Below are 22237 nucleotides of genomic sequence, written 5' to 3'. Positions count from 1 at the left end.
AAAGTTTGCCTAAATTAATGGAAGATATACATGGGGGAAAGCCAAAGCTTCACAACACTCAATGGCAGATCTCTGGCAGTCATTTTCACCTTTCCAATGCAAAAGAAATCTGGGCAAGAATTTGACATGTCAAATCAAAGATGGAGGAACTGTATTTTTTTTTTTAAAAAAATATCATACTAATGAATGAACCAAATATATTAGTTTTGAATATACTGTCACAGCGTATGTAAAATGCTGGAAAAGTTTGCAACGTTTTCACTATTTAGCAGATGTTTTGGAAGGCCGCAGAATAATTGGTTGGAATATAACAGTAATTAGCTGCCAAATGTATTTTTTTTTCTTTGCCTTGGGCTTGTTCCGATAATAGCAATGAACCTGAATATACCCACATATAAAAACACATTTCAGATATAGAGAAGTATTTTCCCTCCCAGCTCGGTCTGTTACTTCTATTCCTCAGCCCCTAAATTGTATTTTAGTTGTGGTATCAATTAAAATTAAATAAATCATTGATTTAAAAAGGATATATTGAGAGGAGATTCATTTCTATCTACAATTTCCCAATCTCCTTTTTGCATAGTAAAGTACTTTTGCTAGCTTCCAGTAATTTCCCAAGAGGAGAAGCAATGTCACTACCTATGCACAAGGAAAGAAATAAAGCTGTAGAACTTATACTCCAAACAATATATATGCTTTCCAGGAAATGTATATAACTTTACCAAGAAACAGTGCTAATTTGACAAGCTTTTAAAAAGTTTCTCTTTTTAAAATCTAACCCCAAATTACTTTCCCCTTCCTCATTCTCTATAACTACTCTCGTTTTCCTTTTTACTCTTTCTATTTCTTTAATCAAGTAAAACAAGGCAGATGATTTGGTGCAATGGTGCCCTTTTAAAAAAGGGGTGGTGGTACCTAGGCACCTCAACTGACCATAAAGAGGAGTGGGGAAGTGGGGAGGTTGAGGGAGTGGTATTCTACAAATTATACACCTACTCATGTTAGGACACCAAAAATAACTGATTACAGGAAAAATAATAAGGTGGAGCTGAGGAAAATCAGGACAGGCAGCTGTCAAAAAAGCCCAGAAGAAATGTGTGCTTTGCTGCCAACTCTGGATGAGCCCTAAGCAATGAAACTGCAGAAGCTTGCATTGATTTTATAACCACTGGTATTGCGGAGAGTGGGCACAATCCACTGTTATAATATAGTTACTGATTCACACTTGTGTGCATGAAAGGGTTAATCAGAGCTCAGGTTGCCAATGAGGTGGAGCTTAGCAGGCTCCCTACAGCCTTTTGTTTTCTCCCTCCCAGTCTTTCTCTTTCTGTTTTGTGGAACAAGCAAATAGCCATGTGGCAATGGCTCACTACAAGTGGGCTGAATCTCTCTAAAATGATATTTTATAGTCTGCATCTTTGCTCATCCAAAGATAGCATGATCCTTTTTATAAGGAAACCAAGCACACTGAAACGTGCTTAGATTTACATCTGGATTCAACCATCTTTTAAACAAACCTTTAAAATACTTAGGCAAGAATAAATCACAGACAGTTAGCTTTGCAAATGAGGGAATATTTTATTCACAGAGTTTCCAGAAGTTACAGCAAACAAGTCTCCATCCATGGGCAGTACATCGAACATGAAAAAAGGTTCCAAATGACTTAAAAAGGAAAAGAACTTGGTTTTCTTACAAAAAGAATCATGCAATCTTTGGGTTAGCAAAGATGCAGACTATAAAACCCAGGTTGGGCTTTATTTTTATGTACATCTGTATGCATCCTGAGCCCACTGAACATGAAAACATGAGAACCCCCCCCCCCCCCCGAGACGATAATGTGACTTCAGAATGCTGAGCGTTTCCAGTCTGTTACCCAATAGTGCAATGGGTGAAGATCTTTATTCTTGTGTAAACCTTCGCCTAATAACCATATAATAATTACCTGTGCAAAATTCAGATCCAGAGGATGACAACCAAAGGGTTTAAAAAAGGAAGTAAAGGGGACTTACGTTAGGGCTTCTGAATAATTATAATGAGGAGAAACTCCCAAAAACTTTTGAACTTCATCCATTACGGTTGCTGGGTCACTTCTTAGCTGCTGTCCATCAATTATTAGCAACTGTGTGGATAGATAAATTGTTTGTTTAAATAAAAATCTCAGATGAAGTGTGCGGTAGTGTTGCATGAATTACAAGATACCTAGACAAAAGATGAGTATGTGATTGGATTTTGTTTTCTATGATACAACACTACAAATGCATTTACAAACTGTAAAGGTAACATATTTGCAAAATAAACTTGCCAAATGACCACAGAACTGTGTGAATGCTTTCCCCACCACCCCAAAGGTATATACTGAAAAGTGAACACACAAAGAAATGATGTCAGTATACCCACTGGTCCTATATCCACCTCTGCACATTCACATTCAGTTTGGTGCATACATGCATGAAGCTGTAGACCTCAATGGATCTATAGGAGTAACATTCAAGGCATGGGGCAGGCTCCTCCAAATTTTTCAACCTGGTACTGGACAGATTTGGAAAAGCTGGTACTGTGGGTTAAACCACAGAGCCTAGGACTTGCTGATCAGAAAGTCAGAGGTTCGAGTCCCCGCCACAGGGTGAGCTCCCGTTGCTCGGTCCCTGCTCCTGCCAACCTAGCAGTTTGAAAGCACGTCAAAGTGCATAGGCGCCGACTCCATGGGGCCTGAGGGGGCCCGAGCCCCCTCAAAAATTCGTTTGGGGGGGCTCTGCCCCCCCAATAATTTAAGAAAATTATTACCGTACTTTTCCTTCTATAACACACAGACTTTTTCTCCTAAAAAGGAAGGGGAAATGTCTGTGCGTGTTATTGAGCGAATGTGTGGTCCCTGGAGCCAATTGGTGCAAGGGGAGGCAAAAAAAAGCAGTCAAAAATCAAATCGCGCTCTCCTAGAAGGGAAACTTGAAAAGAGGAAGCGGCTGCTTTCCGGCATTCTGCCTCAGGGTCTTACTGCCCACCCTCCTCTGTTTCCTTGCTGTGTTTGCTCAAACGGAACAAAGAGCAGGGAAAGCCCCTCCCCTCCAGGCAGAGGGAAAGCAGAGTGTGTCTCTGTGCTCCGTGCAGGAGGGAGAGAGAGAGAGAGAGAGAGAGCGCGAGCTGGCTGACTTGGGTGGGTAGGTGAGGGAAAACTTTTGCCTTCCTTTCCTCCCTCCTCCTGTTATACCCCTCTCCTGCATTCTTAGCCAGCTGCTTCCCTGCACACCCCTCTCCTGCTCCTTGTCCCTTCTGTGTTTTTCCTTCCCTCCCCACTTAAAATGTGGTTAAAAAGCATGGATCCACATGGATCCTCAGGATCTTTGCATTGGGTCAGCCCAAATTCACCATCAGATCACATAGCATGTCCATGGCTACAGCCTGCCCCCCAAAAAATCACGCACCCACTGTTGCCTGGGGCTGCAGTGGTGCAAAAATGTGGTTAAAAAGCATGGATCCACATGGATCCTCAGGATCTTTGCATTGGGTCAGCCCAAATTCACCATCAGATCACATAGCATGTCCATGGCTACAGCCTGCCCCCCCAAAATCACGCACCCACTGTTGCCTGGGGCTGCAATGGTGCAAAAACGTGGTTACAAAACATGGATCCACATGGATCCTCAGGATCTTTGCATTGGGTCAGCCCAAATTCACCATCAGAGCACATAGCATGTCCATGGCTACAGCCTGCCCCCCCAAAATCACGCACCCACTGTTGCCTGGGGCTGCAATGGTGCAAAAACGTGGTTACAAAACATGGATCCACATGGATCCTCAGGATCTTTGCATTGGGTCAGCCCAAATTCACCATCAGAGCACATAGCATGTCCATGGCTACAGCCTGCCCCCCCCTCAAAATCACGCACCCACTGTTGCCTGGGGCTGCAATGGTGCAAAAACGTGGTTACAAAACATGGATCCACATGGATCCTCAGGATTTTTGCATTGGGTCAGCCCAAATTCACCATCAGAGCACATAGCATGTCCATGGCTACAGCCTGCCCCCCCCCCAAAATCACGCACCCACTGTTGCCTGGGGCTGCAATGGTGCAAAAACGTGGTTACAAAACATGGATCCACATGGATCCTCAGGATTTTTGCATTGGGTCACCCCAAATTCACCATCAGATCACGTGTCTGTGGCCACAGCATGAAGCACAAAAATGATACATCCACTGTTTCATTCAGAATGTTTTTTTCCCTTGTTTTCCTCCTCTAAAAACGATGTGCGTGTTATGGTCAGGTGCGTGTTATAGAGCGAAAAATACAGTAGTTATATTATGCTTTGTAAAATCACAAAATTATGTTGGTATTTTTTATTTTCCTTGTTTGATGATAGTTACCTTTTAAAATACATTCAGTAATGAGTTAAAACAAATAATTATTACGGTAGTAAAAGAGGCGGCGCGAGTTGTTTTGCTAGGTGCGTGCGACTGGCCCAGCCCCTCTTTCCTTTTCCTCTCTTCTGCTCTCCCGCCGGGCGCCTGAGGGAGAGTTACTTAGCGGTTCTGAGGAGCCGCTGTTGTTTCGGCAGGGGAAAAACCGCCTGCGAACCGCCGAGCTCCCTCTCTCTTTCCAGCCTCTCTCTCTCTCTCTCTCGCTATGGCCAAGGAGGAGGAGAAGCCCTTCAGCCAGTCTATGGCCGAGTGGCGGAGGTTCATCTACAACCCCAACAGCGGCGAGTTCCTGGGGCGAACGGCCAAGAGCTGGGGTGAGGAGGGCGAGCGAGCGCGCGCGTGCGGGGAAGGGAGGGGAGGGGGCGGCCGGCACGAGGGGCGGTGGGAGGCGAGGCGCGGCGGGCACTTGCCTTGCCCACCACACATCTCTCTCCTTCTCGGTCTCTCTCCCTCCCTCAGCTGGCGAGGGGGCCACGAGGCAGGCGGCAGCAGCAGCAACGGGCCGGGAGCGGATCTTATAAAACTTCCCGGGGCGGGACCCCGGTATGGGCCCCCCCAATATTTTTTATAAGTCAGCGCCCCTGTCAAAGTGTAAGTAGATAAATAGGCACCGCTCCAGTGGGAAGGTCAACGGCGTTTCCATGCGCTGCTCTGGTTCACCAGAAGCGGCTTAGTCATGCTGGCCACATGACCCAGAAACTGTACGCCGGCTCCCTCAGCCAATAAAGCGAGATGAGCACCGCAACCCCAGAGTCAGTCATGACTGGATCTAATGATCAGGGGTCCCTTTATCCTTTACCTACAAGCACTCCAACATTTAAACTGTTTAATTCTGAATTTTAAGTTCTTCTAACCAGCCCTTGGAACTGCTGGTGATAATAATAATAATAATAATAATAATAATAATAATAATAATAATAAATAATAATAATAATAATAATAATAATAATAATAATAATAATAATAGACTCCTATGAATATAGATGAGAAATATAACATGCTGCTATGGTTGCAAGAAGCTGCACACAGCTTTTAAAGTTTCCTTGCTGGATATCATTTTTGACTGAGCTTATTTTAAATTATTGAAATTCTGAGTGCACATTATTAATTATGAGTGCCCCACAACGGCACTTTAGCACAGTTGCTAAGTGCTTACGGTTACTAGCCTTTGTAACACCAACCGGGCAAGCTGCGAAAGAGGCTCATTTTAGAAGAAAGGAAGCAGACTGAAGGATCTGCAGTCACTCTGATAAAATTAGAGCTGGCATATGTGTTACATTTCTGGCAATGGTTGGCAAGGCTGCAATCTTACTACAACAAGAGGAGGTTGATCAAACTCCTAGTGGGCCACTGGTAACAGTGCGTGGGCTGTGTTTGGCTTGAGTTGCAAATTGTGTTCTCATGCCTCATCATGGGCTCAGAGAGGTAGGCACCTCTGGCCCTTTCAAGCCTACTGCTGCTCTGCATGCACACAAACATCACAGACCTCTCTCTTTCGATTTCCCAGTGTTCTTTGGCACAGATAAAAGCCACGTTCAGGCATTTGCCTGAACATATGAACACAAGCATGCAATCCTGCCAGCCCCAGTGTTCCCGGGCAAGCCAGGTGCTCTTTAGATCTTTGCACGACTAGCATGAAGGTCTGGTGAGTTTTTTAAAACTGTTTGATTGAACTCACTAAGGAACCTCCTCGTGAGCGGGAGAGCTGGCTATTTTCTGGGACGTTTTCTAAGTGCTTTTACCCAGACATGCTTTATAAAACCCATTAGAGTTTGCACTAAGAGTGTGAAGATTCTAGAGCAGCTGGCATGCTTGGAGAGAATGGAGGATTCTGCGTGAATGCATATCCTTGCCCACATCCCTGGTACATTCTCAGGCTAAAGCAGTAAAGCAAAGTGTCATGGCAGGAGGGAAAGAGGAGCCCTGCAATTCTATCAGTCCTGGGATGCAGAGCAAAAGTGATGTCTTCTCAGCATTGGATTTGCTGGAATTCCATGCTGCGGCTGAATTTAGGGGGTTCTTGCCCTTCCATGGCACATTTGCAACACCCTCAAGGCAGAGAAGGAGAATGTGTGGTCTTCTAGATGTTATTGAATAGCAACACACATAATCCCCCAACCATAGGCTATACAGACTCGAGTTCAAGAAAACCTGTAGGCCCTCTCCTACTTCTCCTAAGGTCAAGTTCACACACAAATAATTATTATTAAAAAGCAGGGCTAGAGGAATTTATTTATTTTTAATAAACTTTAGGCAGCAGCAACATATTTACAGTGGTACCTCGGGTTACATATGCTTCAGGTTACATATGCTTCAGGTTACACACTCCACTAACCCAGAAATATTGCTTCAGGTTAAGAACTTTGCTTCAGGATAAGAACAGAAATCGGGCTCCAGCGGCACGGCGGCAGTGGGAGGCCCCATTAGCTAAAGTGGTGCTTCAGGTTAAGAACAGTTTCAGGTTAAGAACAGAACTCTGGAACAAATTAAGTACTTAACCTGAGGTACCACTGTACTTCATTTTTAGCAACCTTCTAGGGAAAATATTTCAAAATTCCTCAGCAGAACCCCCAGTTTTTAGATACCAATGGGTTTTTCAGCTCTTTAAAAACTGAACTTGTATATGAATGTGTATGCTGAAGTGCTTTGTCTTCTAAGATGAGCCACAAGATGAATGCTTGAGGTTTATCAATCCATTATTAAACAAGCTACAATATTGCAATTCATTATTAAGCATGCGACAATATTAAACATGTTACCAAGTTATGATTATCATTTATCACAGGGAAATTATTGGCAGAGAGGGAAAGTTACCTGTGAAGTGGGGAAGTGTGTTAGCCACCTTTCTATGTGGATAGCATACCAGCCAGGGGTCAAACATCTTTTCTGTAGAGCCTTCAGGTCACTGGGTGCCCAGTCATCAGAAGTAATCACTTCATAGAAATTGAATTTTAGGGCAGCTGAGTCCTCATGAGAACGCTGGTGCTAGTTGAAGAAAACTGAATGTTAATTAACCACAAGTCAGGTGGAATGCCTGATATTTCCCAATCTTTTCTCCCCAATCTAGCCACTGTCATTCACTGTAGTGAGTTCTACATCGGAATGCCCCTGAAGACGGTTTGGAAACTACAGTGGATACAAAACGCTGCTGCTCTCCTTTTGACTGGTGTCGGCTGGTGAGAACCTTTTATTTATATTATTATTAATATTAACTAAATTTCTATTCTGCCCTTAATCCAAATATCACAGGGAGGTTTACAACATAAAAACACAAAATAAAAATGCATAACATAATAGCAACTCCCCCCCCCCAAAAAAAAAAACCACCTCCCCACCAACCATTCTGAAATACCTGGCTCACTGGAACCAGTGGTCACTGATGCAGTGGAACATAGGTGAAAAAGATTCACTTGCCAGTGTGGGTATCTAACACTGTGTCTAGGTATTTGACATCTGATTTGTACTTGACTGCAGTACAGTCGTACCTTGGTTTTTGAACAGCTTAGTTCACAAACAACTTGGAACTTGAACATTGCATACCCGGAAGTAGGTGTTCCGGTTTGTGAACTTTGCCTCGGAAGCTGAACGTCTGGTGCGGCTTCCGTGGCTTCCAGTTGGCTGCAGGATGCTCCTGCAGCCAATCAGAAGCTGTGCCTTGGTTTCCAAACATTTCAGAAGTCAAATGGACTTCCAGAACGCATTCTGTTTGAAAACCAAGGTACGACTGTAGTGCTAGAACTATTTGCTCATGGCTTCTTCTGCCCACCCATCTCTGATAAGGTGAAATGGGGGCAGTGCTAACAGAGAAGGAACCAGGTCCTTTGGTAAGACATAAGGATATGACTCCTATGATGCCACAAGTAGTGTATATGACCTAGACTTATCACTACTGTTAGATCACTTCTTCAAGCACAAGCTCCATACCTGATACCAGGAATATGCCCGGTCTGATGGATCGATGAGAATGGTGATGATTTTTGCCTTGGGGATCAAGGAGAATGCACGCCTGGGAGCGTCTTCTGAATGGAAGTAGTTGGCACTTTTCTCAAACACAATATCAGTGGTGAGGTTAGAAGGAGTAGGGAAAAAATTCATATACCTGCAAGCAAGTAAAAAACCAATGTCAGCAATGCTGATGGGGATGGGAAAATACATTAAACCAGTTATTTCCTCTCACTCCAAAGTAAACATTACAACACTTCGAAGCCTAAGCAGCACGGTCAAAGATATACATTGGGGTAACTAATGAACAAATAGATGCCCCATCAGTTAAAATAATAGCAAAATGATACTTCTACTTTTCCTTTCCTTTCCACATTATTCCCCACACTGAACTTGAATTTTTCATTGCTGCTGATAATAATTTATACAACATCGAGAACAGGCAATTAAAAACAAATTAAAAGGGACATAAACAGAATAAAAATGAAAATCTAACTCTTTCCTCAACTGTGTTTGTTTATGAGGAATGTAAATATTGATACTGTAAAGTCAGATGAGATGAAAAAAGTGCAACATTTTGGCAAGCATCACATCAGTACAAACTAATTTCTTATTCATTCTCAAAGCACTATGCACCAAAAACTTATCTGGAAATTATGTAGATGTCACAGATACTTCTATAATTGCTCCTTTGTGGTTTGGCATATGCTAACAATGGACATTTGCTTTGTTTTGTTTTTTCTTCCACTTACCAGTCAATTCCCTTGTGATAGTTGTTGCCATTAAAGAACTGAACCTCTTCAAAGGTTTTTGGACTAGGGAGATTACTAATGATGGAAGGATGCATAAGGAGAAATAAATAAAGCGCTGTTGTTCCTACGGGAAAAAAACACAGAAGGCAGGATTATATGATAGTGTAGGGAAGGGTAAGATGTAAAGCATCTCAGTAATGGAAAGTATGTTAAAAATATGTATTTTATATATCAACCCTGGCAAAGGTTTATTTTAATTGCTTTTTACTTAAATCCTTCTCTCTGGTGAGTTAATGAGGCCCCTACTGACTACAGTGGGAAGTATGCATATATGTTTAAAAGTAAAATTTATCCCAGATCTGAGAAATCTTTTCAATACGATAATGATCTACTTTATGTTCATTTCATTTTTAGATATCTTTCTGGTTTGACATGTTCCTGTCCATCTGAAATATTAGGTGGCTCAACCCTTTGTCTAAAATAGGTAAAGGTAAAGGTACCCTTGCCTTTATGGGCCAGTCCTGTCCGACTCTAGGGTTGTGTGCTCATCTCACTTAATAGGCCGGGAGACAGCGCTGTCCGAAGACACTTCTGGGTCACGTGGCCAGCGTGACGAAGCTGCTCTGGCGAGCCAGCACCAGCGCAGCACACGGAAACGCCGTTTACCTTCCCGCTATAAAGCGGTACCTATTTATCTACTTGCACTTAGGGGTGCTTTCAAACTGCTAGGTGGGCAGGAGCTGGGACCAAAAGACGGGAGCTCACCCCGCTGCGGGGATTCGAACCGCCAACCATACGATCGGCAAGTCCTAGGCACTGAGGTTTTACCCACAGCGCCACCCGCGTCCCTTTGTCTAAAATAACAGCTATCAAAGCAAACTCACTTTTAAAAGTTCACTTTCTCTGCCAAGAGCACATGGTAGATATTCACAAATCCATTTTTCTTTTCATTTGCACTGTCCTGTGAGGCAGGCTAGGCTGAAAGTACTATCCAGGTACATTGGGGTTGGAGATTGATCTGAACCTTAGAGGTCCAGCCATATTATGTTGTAATTATGTTGTGGTATCTAAAGTATAAAAAATGAAATGAAATATTGGGCTAAAATAATAAAAACTGGTTTGACCTACTCCCAATAAATGCAGTTAGAATTGAAGTATAAGTCTGCAATCCTAAACACTCATTGAATACCACTGAAGCCCATTGAATACAGTGGGACTTACTTCTGAGTAAACATGTGTAGGATTGTGCTGTTAAGTCTCCTATGCCCAAATCCAACCAAGCAAAACTGGACTTCTAGAAGTGAAACCAATTAAGAGAATTCATGGCTTGGTCACAGAAGATGAAATAATTTCTGATTTCAAACTTTCCTACAGTAGCAGATTCCCCTCATCACCAAAGAAACAAAAACAAAACTGTTTTATGTAATTAGTTTTAGATTATTTTAAAAGCTGTCTTTTAGCTGCCAAACTAGGTTACATGATAGGAACTCCTGGGGTTTCTTTAAGAATGTAATACTGTACGCAGTTCTGTGGGAGGAAAGCTGCAGTGGCTCAGAGCTGATGATGGTTTTTTATGAAGAGTGATAATCCATCAATTGCTCATCGCCAGCTAACTTTGCACTGTTGGTGAAACATTAACTTCTAAGTTTTCAAGGTCCATCTGGCACCTTCATTATACACCTTTAGGCACCAGGCAAAAATGTTCCTCTTTAACCAGACCTTTGGTTGATTTGATTGACATCTTATGCCCTTTTAAACTATGGGGGTTTTTTTGGGAGGGGGGGTGTTATTGGGTTTTTTTTTGTTTTAATTTGATTATGTACTTTATGGTTTTTGTTCTGATTTTATCCTGTGAACCTCCCTGAGACCTGCGGATATAGGGCGTTATATAAATTCAATAAATAATAATAAAAATAATAATTCTGAAATCTATAGATGCAGATCCATAGCACTGCATGGATATTTAAAACATGGTAGGGACTTTCTATACAATAAGTTGCAACAAACCTGAGTTTACAACCAAGTCAACCAGGCAGATGGCTTTCTTGGTAGTGGCGCCTGTCCTGTGGAATGCCCTCCCATCAGATGTCAAGAAAATAAACAACTATCTGACTTTTAGAAGACATCTGAAGGCAGCACTGTTTAGGGAAGTTTTTAAAGTTGGATGTTCTATTGTGCTTCAAATTCCGTTGAAAGCCATCCAGAGTGGCTGGGGAAACCCAGCCAGATGGGCAGGGTATAAATAAACAAATTATTATTATTATTATTATTATTATTATTATTATTATTATTATTATTATTATTTGAAAGGAACCTGTAGCCAGTCCAGGTTCTCTGATTACTATACCTCTGTGCTATATGAGTATACAGTACTTGCTTTCAAATACATGTCTCTCTTATTCACTTATCACACTTTCAAGTTTGCTTATGCAACCCTGAGGTGGATATGTGAAAAATACTATTTGTTACTGGGTTCTTTTGTTAAGGCATGCTGGACTATGGGATTGGCTAAACAATGAATCTTTGGTGTAGTATCTCCTCCTTCGCTTCTCTGTCACTGAAATAGAAGCAGCTCAGCAATTGTGTTTCTGCCTTTAGACCACAATAGATTTACTCAGGAGATTGCTAAAAAAATTGGAGTTTCTCTCTTTTCTGACCTAGTTTGTATCTCATCTCCCAATTCATTAGTATTGTCTCTTTAAATCAAGAGACATCAGATAATTGCACAGAGGTGAGACAAGAAGTGGTTATAAAGGGAACAGCAGGAATGACTTTTATGGTGGAGATTATTCCTTCTCCTTATCTCCATGGATATTGCATAGTCACAAAAACGGAGAAGGCTGTAAGTTCTTAAACTAAAAACGTCTGGAGGAGAAAGAACAACCCAGGAAGTTTGCTGAGCTTGAATAAAGGTAAAGGGTAAAGGGACCCCTGACCATTAGGTCCAGTTGTGGCCGACTCTGGGGTTGCGGCGCTCATCTCGCTTTATTGGCCAAGGGAGCCGGTGTACAGCTTCTGGGTCATGTGGCCAGCATGACTAAGCCGCTTCTGGCGAACCAGAGCAGTGCACTGAAACGCCGTTTACCTTCCTGCCAGAGCGGTACCTATTTCTCTACTTGCGCTGGCGTGCTTTCGAACTGCTAGGTTGGCAGGAGCAGGGACCGAGCAACGGGAGTTCACCCCGTCGCAGGGATCTGAACCGCCAACCTTCTGATCGGCAAGTCCTAGGCTCTGTGGTTTAACTCACAGCGCCACCCACATCCCTGCTTGAATAGTGCTTGAATAGAGCTTGAATAGTGGTTTCTAAATTTATGAATGAAAAATGACTACCAGAGAAAAGTGTAAGACCAAATAATGTCACTATTTTAGGATGACATTGTGTGGGTTACTAAGTATATGTTCAATAGTGTGTCTGGGGCCACATGATTACCTGGTATTGGACTAAAGTAAAGGTAAAGGTACCCCTGCCCGTACGGGCCAGTCTTGACAGACTCTGGGGTTGTGCGCCCATCTCACTTAAGAGGCCAGGGGCCAGCGCTGTCCGGAGACACTTCCGGGTCACGTGGCCAGCGTGACAAAGCTGCATCTGGCGAGCCAGAGCCGCACACGGAAACGCCGTTTACCTTCCCGCTGGTAAGCGGTCCCTATCTATCTACTTGCACCCGGAGGTGCTTTCGAACTGCTAGGTTGGCAGGCGCTGGGACCGAGCAGCGGGAGCGCACCCCGCCGCAGGGATTCGAACCGCCGACCTTTCGATCGGCAAGTCCTAGGTCAGGTAGTAGGACTGTGAGCCCAAGTCTGGCATACTGTAATGTAATGTAATGTCCCTACTTTGATAAAGATTCAGTGTTCAGCAGGAGAATTCTACTCCAGCAATCAATATCTTTCCATGCTCAACACTTGGTCAAGCATTGAAAATGTTAGGGTCCACAGGAAAGCTCTCTGAGTGCGGTTCATGGCTTTTATCAAGGTCAGCAGCTCTCCAAATCACCACATCCTGGACAAAATGTCGAATCCTGCTTTACTTTTGAATCTTGTTTAATGATACCACTGCAGCATTCAATTACCTGTTTTCTGAGGTCCAATCACAAGAAATTTTGGTAGATGGTCACACGTTTTATCCCTAGACCAGATATCCCGATGTCGTCTGTCATCACATGGATTCTGATTGAAAGAAAGGAGTGGGTTAATTCCTGGAAGAAATTCAAGTATTCTGACATTCTGTCCGACTGAAATGTCCTGTGTAGTGAATGCTCCTCACTTCCTGCGATGGAATGCAAGAAGAATCCTGCCACTCCCTGGTTGACCACAGATCTGATCTTGAAGCCCAGGTGCAAGAGAATGTATCCAAATTACTGTTAATGAGAAGGCTGAAATTAATTTTATATGCTGTAACAAAACTGTCACTTGAATATCGTGCCTAAAGCTAGCCTATATTTTAAATTATTTATTCTGACAAATTATTTGGTAGTTTTTTCCCTTCTTTGTGGTTGTTTTTATTTTTAACAACAAAATGCTATTTCTCCCTACTGTTTGTAGATGTGTATATTCTTCTCATTAATAAGCTTTTCAAAATAAGATTCAGAATAAAACTTGACACATGAAGAAAAACCTACACTTAAAATACGTGGTTTGATGTGTGCAAGTATAGTGTGAAAACACCACCCTGTAGTTTGCCTGACAAACCACAGTTGAACAACTCAGTTTAAATTGGAGCACTCGGCATTAATTTCTGGTGTGTAAGTTCAAATCCCAATTTGTATTGCATTTGTCTAGCTCCAGTGAATTTGCTGACCTTCTCAGAACAATGCAGCATAAAAGAACTGCCTTGTGGCAACAGACTATCTAGCACAATGCCTTCACACCAATGTACTGATGAGACCTTTCTGTGATTTCTTTTCTGCACACATACATCAGCGTTAGTTGCTGCTGTGCATAGTCATCCTGCATAGGCTGGGGAACATAACCATTGCATATCACCCTACTAAACAGTAAACTGGAGTTCCCCAGATGTAAAATAGGGCTATTTGCATCTTACCTCCCAAGGCTCTTAGGAATATGTGCATTGCAAGGTAATGTTTGCACTTTATGTGCTACATCAATGTTTAATAATGGATGTTGCCAGTTCTGATATTTGATTATCCAAAATTTACAGTTTGCTTGGTTTTATTTCTTCTTTTAAAAGAAGCAAATCAGTGGAATTGTTACTTAAAGTTAAATTTATCCACTTGAAACTCAGGTGGCAATCAAGTTTCCAAGATAAAGTGTTTTGGCAACATTGAATATTCTCAGGGCGACACAAAAAAAGCGAAAGATCGCAGATCGAGGTTATTTAGCTATTTATCCTTCTGCCACGCATTAATGAGAAATAAAATGTGAGAAGAAAGTGAAAGGAGGCTCTTCAAAAGAATTATCATGCTGGAATTGCCTTTGTAGGGGATCCTGGTGTGTTAAATACAGTGGGCTAGATATTCAGATGGTATTGATCATACAGCTTTATTGCAGTCCACAGGCATCATGGCTTAAAGCAAATGGGTAATCCTTTCTTTCAGCAATGAAAATTGTAGTGAAATTTGTCTTTCAAGGTTATAAGGAGCTGTTTCTCAGCCCGGCCCCACTAAGATACTTTTATTAAAGTTCCCAGGAACAAAAGGTAGGATGGTACACATGAAACACCCTTTTACTGGGACTGTCATTTGCTGTAATTGTTTTTAGGACTGAATATTAAATTGTTGTAACCTATCCTGGGACTTGCTAATGAAGGGCAGGTATCAAATGTATAAAAATTACTATAATAATATACACGCATGTGGTCAACGTGTATGGCAGTTACCAACTTGCTGACTTCAGTTCTTGATGTACATCTGCTACAGTTGACTGAATGATATGGCAGACACGAATTTTGCTTTCACATTTTTTTGAAGCCACCCGATGTAGATGACAATATATTAAAATAGGTGAATCTGCAACCCTGGAAGGTCACCTAGTCCGTCACTGTTTCAAAGTGTTGCATCACACAATTTACATGTTTTTAATTAAATTGTAGTCACCCAGAGCTTGGGAAGAGTGATTTGGAATATATGAGGCAAATAAGTGATAAAAAAGTCAGAGTACGACATCTTTCAGAAAGGTCCAGAGGACATTAGTGTATTTGAAAATGCACAATGAAGAGTCATGAGGTGGATCTAAAAAGCCATGAAAAAGAGACCAAATTATAAGTTACTTATACTGTAAAAATATGTAATATCCATTGCACGAAGAAGCAAGAGACATTTGATAGTATAATTAGTAGGCCTGAGACAAAAATATTTATTGTATTCATTTTCAGCAGTTTTGAAAGAAGTTGAAAGGTACTCCATTTTTAAAGAAATGCTTCTGAAATTGTTCTCCTGATCATTTAGATTTCCTTTCTTGCTGTCTTTGTCAACTGACATAATTTGCCTTCAGTAGCCAAATTGATTGGCTGTGTCAACCCAACCAGCTACATCATCCCCCAATTGCTAGGATCACCCACATCTAATAATCTAACAAACCTAGCCCTTACTCTCAATGTACTTTGCCTTCACTGACATCATCAAGTATTGGCTATATAGAACTGTGATGTCATGTTGTTCACTATGTAATATTGGCTGGGATAGCTCATGTGACTAATCGAGGAAGAAGAAGAAGAGGAAAGGGGAGGGATGATGAAGAAGAAGAGTTTGGATTTGATATCCCGCCTTTCACTCCCCTTCAAGAGTCTCAAAACGGCTAACATTCTCCTTTCCCTTCCTCCCCCACAACAAACACTCTGTGAGGTGAGTGGGCCTGAGAGACTTCAAAGAAGTGTTACTGGCCCAAGGTCACCCAGCAGCTGCATGTGGAGGAGCGGGGAAGCGAACCCGGTTCCCCAGATTACGAGTCTATCGCTCTTAACCACTACACCGCTACACCACACTGGGATGGTACTAATACAGCAGCAGACACAGGAATCCATGGCAGGGCACAAGTTTGAAAGAGAGCAATAATTTAATTAACATTGAAGGATTTGGGGAAAATATTTACATTACTACGTATCCCTAAATTGCTATTTTTGGTGGAAAAATTGAAATGTGAAAATATTTAGTCCGGTTCTAATAACCGCAGCTTTCTTTAGACAAGAAATAATGAAATGGTAGATATTTCAGTATTTGGGGAAACTTTCATCTGCCCTTCTCTCTTCCAAACTACATAAGGACCTAGGCTGTACTTATGCCATATATATAAAAGCAAAGAATCTTGGAAACTGTAGTTTACCCTTCACGGACCTACAATTCCTAGCAGTGTTAACAAACGACAGTTCCAAGGATTATTTGGGGGAAAGCAATCTGTTTTAAATGTGCTTTAAATATATGGCATCTATGCAGCCTAAGCGGGGCAAGAGTTGGCGCATTTTGACCAGGGGTGCATTTTTCCTACGGCACAAGAGGCTATAGACCCCCTCCTTAGTTAGGTACTTGTGTATATTTTCTTCAAAATAGTCAAATAAATGAATCCCAAATGCTACCATTCCTCCAGGTTGCTTGCGGTAATTGGAGTCGCAAGGATTCCATGTTATAACACGGCTTGTCTGCTTGCTCTGTCTGTAGTCATCTAGCCGGCTGTTCATCAAAACAAGTTAATGCAATGCATCAAGCAAATAAAGGGGAAGGCATGATATGAAGAGCACACAAACACTCTTTGTCTCTTATAAACAACAGTCAGTGTAATAGCTGTTATTTTACAGCCTAGCTCTAGGCAGGTGCTAATGAAGGTAATGTGACAGACAGTACCTTATCTTCTAGCTAATATATTCCTAGGCCAAACTGCTGACTTTGAAAGGGGAATTAAATGATTTTGAAAGGCCATTTAAAAACAGATTTAAATGTCTTAATTAGTAGACGTTGCATTTATAGTTCTCCCCCTCCCCCTGCAGCAGTCTTCCCTAAAACAATATTGTGAATGAATGCCGGGCTCCTGCTGTTCAGTCAGCTGGGTCTCCTTACCTGCCAGAGTGGGTCTTTTTGCTCAGGGAAGAGCTCAAAATACTTGTGAGCCAGCTGAATGGGACGCAGGGTCTGCAGCTTCAGGTTTGTCCAGCTCTGAACAAAGCTGGCCAGATTGACAAACGTGTACAAACCCAAGCGGTCATTCCCATAGTTAGACAAGTGAGTCATGAAGATACTGATCTGAAAGGTGAACAGACGAAATACTTGTTTGTTGTAGTAGCAGGAGGACATTGCTAGGTGGCAGCCACTATGTTCCCAACCTGAAGTTAAAACATTTTTGTTGTTATTTAAAGTGTTCTAACATCCATTCCCTTCTGTCGCTCTCCAAGGATGCTTTTCAGCAAATGTATATCCTGCATGAACTTTACTGTTGTTTTTGTTTTGAAGGAAGGGTGACAGCAGTTTTTACAGCATCTCTGTGTACAGCAGAATATGCCTTGGATTTCACAATAGTTTCCCACCTTCTTTTGCTGTTGCATCACAAGGTTTAGTAGTTTTCAGAGGCTATCACAGCTTCGACTCTTAAATCCACAGATAATGGGATGGGATGGGTAATCACAGTTGTAGCAGCATCTGTACCAGATCTAATGCACTTCCCTTTTTTCAAGGTGCGATGAATGTTGTTAGGTACTAGAGACACATATAATTTGCTTACAGTCTTGAAAAGAACAATATGGCTACAATCATTCCCTTTGCCCATGTGGATTGGCTCCAACAATGTTGTGTTGTAATTGCTGTAACCAGCCCTAGGATCTTAGGGTGAAAGGCAGATAATAAATTGTATTAACAACAGCAATAGCTCCACAATGGGATGAATGCTTCCTTTTCTATTTAGGGCTTAAAGGTAAAGGGTAAAGGGACCCCTGACCATTAGGTCCAGTCGTGGATAACTCTGGGGTTGCAGTGCTCATTTTGCTTTATTGGCTGAGGGAGCCGGCGTACTGCTTCCGGGTCATGTGGCCAGCATGACTAAGCCACTTCTGGCGAATCAGAGCAGCGCACAGAAATGCCATTTTCCTTCCCACCGGGAATAATAAACAGGTGGGGAGAGACCCTGAAAATAGTCACTTGGGAATTTTATGTGCATGATGTGGTTGGATCTCATGGAGATTCTGGCTGGGGAAATAAAGTTTAAACATAGAAATCTTGATAACAATCAGATGGACCCATGTCTGTTGCTTTCAAATTCACCCACCCACCCCACCCCATGATTGCTAATCATGTTGCTAATGTTTCATGTAGCTGAGCAGATAGATTCTTCGTTTGTTTACAATTTCACAATCCTATTTAGCTTGTTTTCCAGCTCCGTATGCCTCATGGCACTGGTGTGTTGGACATTTGATCTGAAGAAAATATTATTCAGCTTATCTTTTCTACAAACTTATTTCATTTTCTCTTTTGCCTGATTATGGCTTTTTGGATAGTGACACCACTTTCAAATATGAACAGAATAAAGGACAATTCATACAGAGATTTAAAATTAACTTTCATGAGTGCAAAGTCAGTGCTTTATCAATAGATGCTTTCTATCCAGCTTTCTGTAGATTCAGCCTATCTTTGTTATTCACAAACTTGTATACACTGGATTAACTAAAATTAGGATGTACATGGAAAATGAGTTAATTATACAGTTATCAAGAGATAAGAAAAGCAGTAAGCAATTATCATACTTCGCTTTTGTTTCCAGTGGATTCACTCCTGGGTTAACAAGAAATACGCATTTTGTCGGAGGCAATGTAAATTAACTAATGCCACCACTGCAATTAGGGAAAGACATGCTAAACAGTATGTTTTGTAGTCATTATGGTACGCTTCTGACAGCATTATGAGGGAAAAAACCGTGGCAGAAGCATTTTTCGCCTTAGCATCTGAGAAATATAGTGATCTCTCAGTAATATATTCCCTGGAGTGGCATTTTGCTGTAGTCTGCTAATGGCATCTCAATGTGGAAAACAAAAGAACAGCCAGGATTCTACATTTACTGGGCATTTGTAATCAATGACAAATTTCTCTTTGTCTTGGGGCCAATGTGGACATCACAGCCAACTTTCCAGTGCAAATAACTGCTCACTAATGGAGCAGCCGACTTAGGGCAGGGTTGAAGAGGATGGTGGCAGGGACGGCTAGTGTGGAGAGTTCAGAAATGGCAGAATCCCATCCAAGGACGGCTATCACATTGTCTCTTGTCTCTTCTTCAGGTTAAACACACCCAGGTCCTTCAACTGGACTTCTTCATAGGACTTGGTCTCTAGGTCCTTCTCACCAGCTTTATCACCCTTTTCTGCAAACATTCCAAGCTGTCGCTATACTTTTAAAATTATGGTTCCCAGGACTAAACATACTCCAGCTAAAGTCTGTCAGCAAAATAGAGTAGCACCATTAATTTATAAGCTGGACATTATATTTTTGTTGATACTATATCCAACTCTCAGCCCAACCTGCTTCACAAGATAGTTGTGACAATAAGAAGGGGAGGGGGGAAGGAGGAGCCATGCACATCATCTTAAACTTCTGGAGTAGTAGTGGGATATAAGTAATGAATAAATATGTGGTGGGAAAGGGAGTGCAGGGTTTGTTGACATCTAGGCAAGCCACCTGAAGGCAACCCAGTTTGTTGACATCCAGGCAACCCACTTCAGGTGGGCCTGAAGTTCAGAAAGGCTTCTACCTGGAAGGAATGACTCTTAGTTTCTGAACCGGCTTTTGCCTTCACATTTGTTACCATATGTGCACACTAATTTATATTTATGGGCATAACTAGGCATTATTTAAGAATATCCCAGGTAGATCAGAACAAGACTCCAGCAACAGCCGGCCAGATGTTTACAAATAGCCTTTATGCAACAGGCCTCTCACCTGACCTCACTATCTAGAATAGACGTGTCCTGCTTCTAAAAATGGGGGTTTTGTTTAGTTATCATGACTTATAGACCTATCCTGCAAGGATTCATGCAATCCCACAAGTTAATTCCTGCAATCTATGAAGATGCATGTACTTACTTGTGTGTAATAGAGGAAATGTAGGTGAGTACAATTCTGGGACTTGAACCTATGCAGTCAGAAGCAAGCACTACTTAGTCCTAGGAAACTATGCATAGTATTGCCAACAGGCTATGCACTATGGCTTTTCAATGTGTGTGTGTACAGTGGTACCTCTAGTTATGAACTTAATTTGTTCCGGAGGTCCATTCTTAACCTGAAACTGTTCTTAACAAGAGGTGTGCTTTTGCTGATGGGGCCTCTTGCTGCCGATGCACCCCCGGCAAATAATTTCCGTTCTCATCCTGGGGCAAAGTTCTTAACTCATGGTAATTTTTCCAGGTTAGCGGAGTTTATAACCTGAAGCATTTGTAACCTGAGGCGTTTGTAACTTGAGGTACCACTGTATGTGTATACCTATCACCCACACACCCACACACCTAGAACTGTCTGCATTTCTGGACATTCCTAGTGGACATGGTTATGGGGCAATCATAATGAGCTCCTGTACTTCCATGTTTATCACTACACCACTGGACTGGCAGTACCATGTAACTCAGAAATGAATAGTTCTGCTGTAAGTGTTTTTCAGGCATGGAGCTGAAGGGAAAGCCTTGAAAGCCTGCTGAGACCTAGAGATCTGCATTCACACCCTCCTCTTCCGCTTTCTAGAATAACCGCAAGATAAGGAGCCATTTGCTTTTCCATTTTCGCCCCTGCAGCTTCTGCCAATGTGCCACTTCTTTAACTGTGGGTTCACAGTGTTTAAAAACATGTCCATTAGTTTGCTAAAATATTTATAAAGCTTTTAGTACATCCATAAGGTGAAGATGGATGGAACTTAGGAGGAAGTGTCCCTCATGACCCATCCATAGCTGTGTTAGCGCTGTATCCACTTTATTTCACAGAAGGTCATTCAGGCTGTTTTTGTCTCACTCTGAGTCTCCTATCAGCAAAATGTGGTGAGCTCACTGTATATTTTCTGCATCGGCTGAGTGAGGCACAAGCAGTTGGTGCAAAATCACTGGATGCAATTGGCAAAGAATGCTGGACTATGCAATCAACTTTAGACCTTTTTGGTGGCCCTCAGCAACATATGATGCCTCCCCCCCCAGCCCTCACCTTGCCAATGCAGGTAAGCAAGGTGCTGGCCTTTGGGAAGGAGGCAGGAGGGCTCTGACTGGGTCCTAGTGCCCTCCCACCTCCTTCCTAAATCCTAGTTAGGGCTTTCCCAGCTTTGGGAAGGAGGTGGGAGGTCTGGTTGTGGGGGGACAAATTCTGGCATCACTCCCCCCCTACCCAACAAGGCAGTGAGTGGCCCATGGGTTCCATGTCAAAGTACTATTGTGGCCCATCTGGTATGAAAAGTTGGAGCACCCTGACTTAGAAACCAGCGAGTTATTTGGTGTTTATAGGACTGCACTTGAAGCTCACATGTACCTTTAATGTGCCAATTAGCACCGTTAAGTTGCTAGTTGTCATTTAGAAAAAAATAAACTGAGGAAATACCATTTACCATTTGGGTTGCTTTTTCAAAAAAATTCTTTTAGCTGACATAATGCAACAAAAATTGCATCCTACATCTGGCTATTTACTAGCTTCCCGGAGTCTCATTCATAATATTTGGTTAGTGACTTATTAACAAATAGGAAATGTTTTGACTTAAGACAGATGAGCTTGTAAAGACCAATCTTCCCAAATAAAAAGCCCGGACAGTGACTTCATTAAGGCATCTTTAAGAGGGCAGCTGTTCAAACAAAGAACAGAAGGCTCTTGCTGTATTTCAACCAGCGATCGCTTGACAAACAATTTTTCTTTCCCTTCCAGCACAGACCTGATTCATTAAAAAGGCAATACATGCTAAACGCAGTGCTATTAATTCTAGGTGAAATGCATTCAGACAGCACTTGGCCGCATTCTGAGGGCTCTCTCAGCCATTATGCTGATCCTAAAGCAGTGCTCATTTAGCAGGAAACTTCACATGGCAAGATCTAATGAGCAGTTGATTCCAGAACTTAATTTCTGAAATAAGTGGTGCAGTGACTTGAGGCTATAGCATAGCTTACTGAGTTAGAGACTACCAGGATAGGCCCTGGAATCTATTTTGAACTCTGCTTCTTCCAGCTCAACAATGTTATTG

At 42.1% G+C, this 22237-nt stretch overlaps 1 protein-coding gene across 3 annotated transcripts in view; it reads right to left on the bottom strand.

The window, feature by feature from the left end:
- NDST4 (N-deacetylase and N-sulfotransferase 4) overlaps nt 1-22237 on the bottom strand; it is a 135609-nt gene that overhangs the window by 5587 nt on the left and 107785 nt on the right. For all 3 annotated transcript variants that reach the window (XR_014568343.1, XR_014568344.1, XM_083756451.1), the window contains 6 exons: nt 17116-17298; nt 13180-13276; nt 9113-9236; nt 8343-8517; nt 7233-7403; nt 2010-2119 (listed from right to left, as the gene is read on the bottom strand). Coding sequence is in view for 1 of the 3 variants with exons in the window: in XM_083756451.1 (XP_083612577.1) it covers nt 2010-2119; nt 7233-7403; nt 8343-8517; nt 9113-9236; nt 13180-13276; nt 17116-17298 (860 nt within the window). In the remaining 2 variants the exon portion in view is untranslated. The remainder of the gene's footprint in view (nt 1-2009; nt 2120-7232; nt 7404-8342; nt 8518-9112; nt 9237-13179; nt 13277-17115; nt 17299-22237) is intronic.

The sequence above is a fragment of the Podarcis gaigeae genome, assembly GCF_964106915.1.
Source record: "Podarcis gaigeae genome assembly, chromosome: 9".
Taxonomy (NCBI): Eukaryota; Metazoa; Chordata; class Lepidosauria; order Squamata; family Lacertidae; genus Podarcis; species Podarcis gaigeae.
The sequence above is the reverse complement of the archived record's forward strand: the minus strand, read 5'-3'. Positions and strand labels throughout refer to the sequence as shown.